The 8697-nt window shown below is 32.4% G+C and overlaps 1 protein-coding gene across 2 annotated transcripts in view; it reads right to left on the bottom strand.

Moving 5' to 3' along the window:
- Ir8a (Ionotropic receptor 8a) overlaps positions 1–6469 on the bottom strand; it is a 77922-nt gene extending 71453 nt beyond the window's left edge. For both annotated transcript variants that reach the window (XR_010844619.1, XM_067051766.1), the window contains exon 1: positions 6399–6469. Coding sequence is in view for 1 of the 2 variants with exons in the window: in XM_067051766.1 (XP_066907867.1) it covers positions 6399–6406 (8 nt within the window). In the remaining variant the exon portion in view is untranslated. The remainder of the gene's footprint in view (positions 1–6398) is intronic.
- Between the last annotated feature and the right edge of the window lie 2228 nt (positions 6470–8697).

Here is an 8697-nt window from a genome sequence, read left to right as displayed (position 1 = left end):
AATAATACCATACATAAAGACCTTAATGTTCCCTATGTAACCGATCTAGCCCGAACCAGATATAACTTCTTACATTATAAACCCCCTAGTTTCTAACCTTGCATCCTCTTCCATTCCTGACAATCCTCCGAGGCGCCTGAAAATAAGATGGCCACCACAAGACCTACTAATGTAAAATGTCATTAGAGTGGTTACCAAGGGTAGTTTTTCTACATGTCTGTAACACTTCATTTTAACTAAGATCAAATTTACTGAATGTATTATATAATATACAGTTAAAAATTTCAATAAAGATATTAAATATATATATATTTCACGTCACAAAATGTTAATATTTCTCTTCTGTAAAAATATAACGGTTAACTAAAATATACACTCTGTTCTTAGCCATTTTTAAAAAATTCTATTGTTATAGGATCAATATTGAAAATATGCATGATTTTATGGAGTCATTGAAAGGCTCAAATACCAATTAAGTAAAAATTATATGTGTTGTCTATCCTGAAAAAAATATTTTTCCTCTTATTTCCATAAGTTAGTTATCAAATACTTTCATAGTTTATCCATTTCTCATAAACTAATAAAAATTTGAGAGAGATAATTATTTCTAATAAATAGAATTAAAGGAATTTTAGAGGAATATTTTTATATAAATTCGTCATTTAAGCTCAGTCAGACGGGAAGAGGAGACTTTAAGATAGTTAAATCGAGCAATGTTCAAAAAGCGCTTGAAACTCTTCTCTCCCACCCTCCGTGGGAGCCTTACACATCTCAAATTTAATACGGAAACTTCTAGCTAGTAGGGTTGCTAAATGTACAACATGTCACAATCTCACTAGAGAAGAGATCATAACACAAAAAAAAGGCAACCATTCCCGGTCAGACGCGCCTCATGTTTAAGTTATTCAAAATTTAAGTCTACATTTTTCCGAACTTATTTTATTTATTTTTGATAATTAGGGCTTAAATGGATTATAGGCTTCAAGACCAATCCTTGTCATATTCCAACAAGTTTTCAAAACAGATTTTTAGACCGGTCACCATACTTGATTGACCATTTAATAAGTGAAATTTGTACATTTAATATTCTTAATATATAATTTATATAGATATCATTTTTAAACTTTTTTGCTATAAAATAATTTTAAAATAAATGATATTTTCTTCTAGGAAATTTTATTACTGTTATCAACTTCAGGAGGAATTTCTCAGTTTCTTAAGTTATTAAAGACCACTGACTTTACTAAAAGGGCTTTGCTAAGAGGTGAAAGGGTTACTATAGGAAATAGTGTATTAAAACTTAATTAAGTAGGAAATATCCTTAGCGCTGAAAGGATTTGCTACTTCATTTTAATACAGTTAAGCAATTGGCGGCGAAACTCTAGGTCATTTTGAAGTTGAATTAACGCACACAAGGACAGAAATCTCCAACATTGAGATGGTTTCGTTAACCTTTAAAATTCAACCTCAAGATTTTTTGTTTATAGATAAGTCATTATTAATATACATATGAATTGTTACAGTTATTAAAATATTTTTTAATAGTATGGGATCGATCCTATTAATTTCAATTTAAAAAAAAAAATTATTTATTTATTTTTTTTTTATCTCAACAATATTGTATGTACACCTGTAAGCAATTGTTTACGTTAAGTTTCTGTCTGAGGGCTAATTTAGAATGTCTACGTTTTGTCTTAACGAGTAGACCCCATGTCAACTTTCTGTCATAGGTAAGTCCTAAGTACGTTACAGTGTTTGTTTGTGTTATATGGTGATTGTCTATGTAAACTGAAGGGCATGTTTTGTGTCGTAGATTAAATGAGTCATGTACTTATCGTGGTCAATCTTAATTTTGTATTCTGTACACCTGATCTGTATGTTGTTTGGACTATGTGGTAGTGTTAGTGTAAAGGGCCTGTATTTCTCGTGATCATAGTGTCGTCAACCTACGTCACAGTTCGTATACTGTAGGCTGTCGGTAAGTCATATGTGAATATTAAGTACAGAAGTGGGGCTAGGATAAACCCTTGAGGAACTTCTGCTAATATTCGTTTCATTGATGATTTCGCTCATATTGTTTTTAATTTAAATAATATTATTCTGTTTTAGTTTTTTTTTTTTTGTTGTTCTAATGTTCATATTCCTTCTTGGTTGAATGAACAATGAATGAATACACTGAGCCCTGAGGGCATTCCCTCTCTATGGAAGCTTCTACTTCATAAAAGCTACATTAAAGGTAGATTAAAGCTGTTTAAAGGTTAGTGAAGATTAAAGCTTCACAAGTCTGTCCTCGAGGTAGCTCCTAATCAAGCATAAGTTGATGGGGGCTTCATAGTATTGCAACTGCTAGAGCAAGAGGGGCACCAGACGCTGTCAAAGGCGGAGGATATGTCAAAGAGCAGCAACATTACATATTGCTTCTCTGTTCTACGTCTCCTCGCACTAGCAACAAAGCATCAGTGGTTCCCTTGCCTTTTATGGTGCCGTATTGCCTAGTATTGGCGACCTGTAAACTCTTTAATGACTACAATTCGTTCTGAGGCAACATCCGGGTTTATATATGAACATTACACTTGATTTTTGTCTTATCCGAAATCTATAATTGTATCAGAACCTATAATCTATAATTGTTGACGTAAGATTAATGTCAAAACTGTCCCTGAAGAATCTTAAGATGTTATAGCAACTTCCCAGAGACTATTTCGTGTCGATTGTCCAGATATTGGAAACTCAATGACTTGTTGAAGCTCTTGACCTAGCAGCCTAGCTGTCAGTAACTGTTATTACCAATATGGTCAAATTTCAACCCTGTCTAGGAGCAGTAAAACTTAAGGTGGCACTTCCATGTCTTCTAAGAAAATTCCCTGAGGTTCCAGAAATATGGCGAGTGCTCAAACTAACGATTATTTCTTTTTTCTTTATGATTCCTTTCTATTGATATATAAACTAACATAAATTAAAAATATATAAACCAATGCGCAAATCAACCTCTCATATCTAGTTTGTTTTAGTAAGTAAACTGAATTTCTTTAAAACGAACACCACTATAAAGCGGACACCCCTCTATATTGGATGATGGAAGGTTCCAATATATTTGAACCCCTATATTATGGAATCCCTCCCTTCCGGACGCGGACACCATTCTATTTCCAGTCAGCACTTTTCACTCCTCTATAACGTACAAAAGATATAAAATATGTATTGTCAAACATACGATTCTAGAATTAAATTTAGCTTGAGGATGTCAGGAAATAAGTAAGTTTATAATTTTTTTTTTTTTTTTGTCGGACACTAAAGAAAAATCATGCATTGTATATTTTATGTACTTATGTATGTAGCTGGTTGATTACCAATTAATTCTCCCTGATTACCGATATAGGTGCGCTATTTAGAAATTAATTTTTTTATTAAAATAAATAAAAAGAAAGCAAAAAAGGCTGTGAATGTTTGAGACAATTTCGACTCAAAATATTGGAAAAAAGTCTGTGTATCGGTAACTTTTTACCCATTTTTGAACGAACTGTTCCTTTTTCGAAATATTAGTATAACTGGACAATAAGTTTGTATTAGATATATTCTATGAATTGTACTGTAGACTGAACCTAATTTGTAACAACTCTAATAGCTTCAGGAAAGTCTGTAGGACTACCCCCGTAAAAAAAGTAACTGTAGTCTATGCTAATATCTTTGGAATACGTCCAACTCTAAATAAAACCGAAAACATCTTTTTTTTAATACATGTCGCTATTCAAGCAAAACAACGATGTGACCAACTGTGTATATAACCGCACAATGCCTTCAATATTCATTATAAACTAATTTGGGAACGTAAGTGGTATGAATGTTGCTAGGATATTACCACAAAGTTATTCATGGTATTTGATTTATAAAAATTGATATGCAAGTGGAAATTTTAGTTTATGAGGACAAACAATTTTTTTTTGTTTCATTTATGAATAGGATACTTCGTTAACTGTAGTCGACATACATGTCTATGTCGACATGTATAAGGATACTTCGGAGGGAGTAAAAATATTTCATAATTTTTAACATTATCAATTAATATCACTCTACTATATAAAAAAGCTTTTAGTGATCACCGTGTAATATTTTATTTAACTCTCTCTCATCGAATTGAAAACTTAAATCCTGAAAAATTATAATAACTTCGAACTATACGGAAAGTCGAACAGCTGAAAAGACATGACGACCACCGTCAATTCTGGGAGCTGGTTCGAACTCACGTTACCAAGAGAAAGACGGTACATCTGACTACTGATGGCAATCTCATGACACCCGGGAAACAGGCTGGGATCACCTGGCCTCAAGCTACGCTGCTAAGGATGCTGAGCGGATGATCATTGCTCCCTCACCACAATCTGACTGCCCTCCGAGTATGAACGACGTGGCTATCTTCTCCACCTATAGCCAGCTGAAATCGGCTCTACGTCACACCAAAGGGAACAAAGCGTTAGGCCATGATGGGATTCCATACGTCCTAATGAAGATGCTTCCAAGGAGGGTAAGACATTCCTACTCAACATCTACAATTCCTGCATGCGCCTATCATACTTCACCACAGCCTGGAAACAAGCAGTTGTGGTACCACTTCTGAAGACGGGAAAGAAAGGGGTCCTACCTGAGCATTATCGGCCTATCAGACTTTTCCCACACATCAATAAAATTTTCGAGAGGCTGATCCACCATCAATCAACCATCCGAGGAACCACACTCCAGAGGGCCAAGAACAGTATCACCCGAGAAGAGCTTCTCCCCACTGTGCCGGAGTATATTGGCCGACGACACATTAAATTCTTTGATGGATTGAAATCCTACTGCAACCCTTTGTTCCGAGAGATCGCCCCTTCGCCAAGACCTGGGAGGTGGCAGAGCACGGTCCCCTTGGTCGAAGTCCTTGACGAGGGAAGGCCTTTGGATTCTAATATCTAAAGTCGACTTATTCACAATTTAACCAGCGGAACGGCCCCTCCCCGTTCTAATAATTCAACTGGCATAGGCCACCACAACACCACCTGGACCCTGTACATCACCTTAAAATGCCACAAGGCAATCGAAGGAATTATAAACTACCAGATATACATATACCTCTACATACATCTATATGTATGTATTCAATTACTTATTTCCTCAGAGGGTACGAGAAAAAATAAAAATAAATACGGCAAGCTCGAAAACTTAGAGTTAGAAAATAAAATATATCTATTGTTTAAATAAAATAAATTGTATCCAATTTAAGTCTCGAAACACTATTTATTTCTTATAAGTCTAACATTTCGGCCGTCCTCAAGGACTATATATCAAATAACAGTTTTTATTATACATTTTTTTTATTTATACAACTTTTTTTATTAATCAATTTTTTTTATACATTTCTAACATTTTTAACAAACAATATTATTATTAATAAAATAGCATACCATAAATATCAGTTTTTAAAAACTTTTTGCAAACTATTCTACCTAGGTCGTCAATTTCAGTCACATTACCTTATGAGACAATAATAGATTAGGGAGTCATATTAATTTATTAATAACCTTTCCTTGGCTTATGTCTAATTACCCTTTTTATCACACTTCACATTAAATATTAAAACTTTTAATGGATGATCAATTTAACACTACTTTCTTTCACAACAATATTTTTAACCTTCTTTACACTCAGGTAATGTATTTATTTCATAACTATATTTTGGTTAAATTTCTTATCTCTTTTATCTTTAAAATTCATATCAAAGTTAGTTATAATTAATCAAATAAAATGTTCACCTATATCTTTTATAAATTAATTTTGCTTAAAATCTCTGCAAATTTGATGTGTCTGTTTTAAAATTCACTGTATAATTAATGTTTTCCGATATAAAAAGAGATTTAGGTATTTTTCTTTCGAATTTATTATTTTCTTTATGCAAAATTATAGCAACTAACAATATCTTTTGACACTCCACACTCCCTGGCTGGTTCGCGAGTACTTGTAGACGGATTTCACTCAACAGCTTCCTGCTCGTAAATATCTATGGTCTTTCGAAGCCCTTCTTCCAACGTCGTATCTCAACTTGTGAAATTTTTTTTCCAGTAAGGCCTTAAAATTAGAGGAGTTTCGTTGGACACTGCCATGTTTCTTCTTTTAAACAAACAACTAAACTAAGGCTTTTTTTTGAAGAATTGGAATGGGATTAAACAAGCTTAGAGAGTGCTCTAAATGGATTATTAAGTATTAGCAAGTATTAAATAGGATTAAAATATTTACAGTCCTTTGAAATCTTGAATTTGATAAAACGGTAGTATTTTTTTTTTTTTTATACACCCCATTATTTATAGCCTTATTCTCGGAAGAAATATAAATATGCAAGATAGATAAATATATTATACATAACTCACATGGACATTTGTCGAAGACGATCCTACAGCAGTTCTGAGACTACTGAAGAACAGCTGACGCTCGACTCAACAATTCCTTTTGATCCGACCTCCGATTGGAGGATTGCGTTCTATAAAGCGGAATTCATATTTCTAGTCAATTATTCAACAATGAACCACGGATCTGAATCATTATTCCATAATCTGATAAACCCTTTTCGGATTCAATTCTTTATCACAGGGAATGATTTGAATTCTATACGAAGCCTGTCAAATGGAGGCTTTGATCGAGCGGTATTCTTTGATTATACTCAACAAAATTGATCGGTTTTCTTTACATGAATCATAACTGGAAAAAAATATTAATTTAAAATTAATAATTTAATGTATTGTTTGAGAGTGGTTTACTTTAATATTAACACAAACTTCAATGATACAATTTTATTCTTAACTTTTTATTGTAAGCACTTCTAACGTTTCGGCCCTTAGGGAATTTTCAAGGAGACAATTAATTTATTTAATATTTAAAGTTATTTGATTAATAACAATATAAGTATATAGTAGTAAATTGATAACAATAAAAGATTCATCTATATAATATCATAGATGTAGGAAGATATGTATAAGATAAGATAAGTAAGTAGTATCTAAAATAATATTCAAATTAGCCCCATCATTAGTTTTTTGACAAAACAGAAAAAAATTCACATTTGAATAATAATATATATGTAATTTGGTTTATGTTGGTCAACACATATAGGTCACTAGCCAAAGTACTAACTAGAAAAAATACGAAATGAGAGGAGTCCACGCCAGATAATTGAGAATGTTACCTTTGACACTAAGCTGAGACTTAGCAACTGTTGCTATAATTTTCTGATGGACTTAATTCTTCAACGAGTGTTTTCATCTAGGGCAGGAATGGCTGTGAACACCGTGGAAGGAACATTATAAATATTCAACGAAATTCACAGCGACATCTGGAAGTAGGGAATTAAGTGCCTAAAGTATAAGGTCAAGACTTTAAGCCCACAGAAAGTAGTTTTCGTTCCACGGGCTCCTCTTATTGCTTCGGTTTGAGGTCAGTTTAATAAATGAACCCTGAACCCGACCCTTATATCACATGAATAATTAATTCAATTTTCTCATTTGCATATAGATAATTAATTCTTTGTTTGATAATAATTTTAGGGTGTAACATGGAGAGAATTTATCGAATAATACTGTACATTAGATATACATGTAAATCTACCGTATCGATATGCTTCAGTGTTTACTATATAAACTTAGATTAACATACAATAACACGTTTCTTAGAATAATTCGCTTAGTGTTATTTATTACCGTATACTATGGTCAGGTTCAGCTAGTGGAAGTGATTGTATATGGCTTATATGTAATTATTCTACATAATAATAAGTAATAATATCATATATTTTGTTTATAAATAAAAAATGTACAATAATTGCTATATTGTGTGGGGGCAACCACGGAAATAAAATTCGATCCTCCAGGCCAAATTTGAACCGGCATCGCTGAAGTCTAGACCCAAAGTTGGTACTTTAACTCTCTCGGCTACGACGTACCTCATAAAAGAAGAAATAGGACAGGAAGCACCAATAAAAATTATACATAAAAAAAACAATTAACCTGGAAACTTAGAATCTGCAATATAGTAAAAGTTCTATGTCCAAGAGAACCATGAAGACAAAGGATCACTCGGAAACGTCGAGTACATATTTATATATAAATAATAATTCGGAGTAATGTTTAAAAAAATCTTATGGACTATAACTATAAGTACAGAAAGTAATTATTATTATTTTCCTTCAACTCCATATAAGGTTAAATAATAAAAGCTAAATTGATCGAAACATTTGCATTGGAAAACACTAATAAAGGAAAATCAAGATGGTTCATCATCCATGTAGAATGTTTGTAATTTTTCTGATCCAGATTTAACGAAGAATTCCTTCCAATACATAGGGAGTTACTGTGTCTAAAATTAAAAAAATATAAAAGGAAACAAATTCTAACAGATTATCGTTTTGATTAAAAGATCAGGATTTAATAAAAAGAATTAAATAGCTTAAATTAATTAAATTAAATTGGTCAAATTTTGGTATGTGTATGGAAGAGCATATCGTCTTAGATTTTAATTAACCTATTTTTTCCTGACTGGGGTGTCGAATGCCACGTGTACTGTGAATTAAGGTTTTTGTTCGGAAATGTGTTTCCGACATTTACTATAAATAGATTTTATAATTTTTTTATTGAGTTTCATATATTCTTCAAAACAAAAAAATTAATGAGTTAAATT

The sequence above is a fragment of the Halyomorpha halys genome, unplaced genomic scaffold (genome assembly GCF_000696795.3).
Source record: "Halyomorpha halys isolate HHAL.00 unplaced genomic scaffold, Hhal_1.1 Scaffold230.1, whole genome shotgun sequence".
In the NCBI taxonomy this organism is placed as follows: domain Eukaryota; kingdom Metazoa; phylum Arthropoda; class Insecta; order Hemiptera; family Pentatomidae; genus Halyomorpha; species Halyomorpha halys.
Note: the sequence above shows the minus strand (reverse complement) of the source record. Positions and strands in the feature narration are given on the sequence as shown.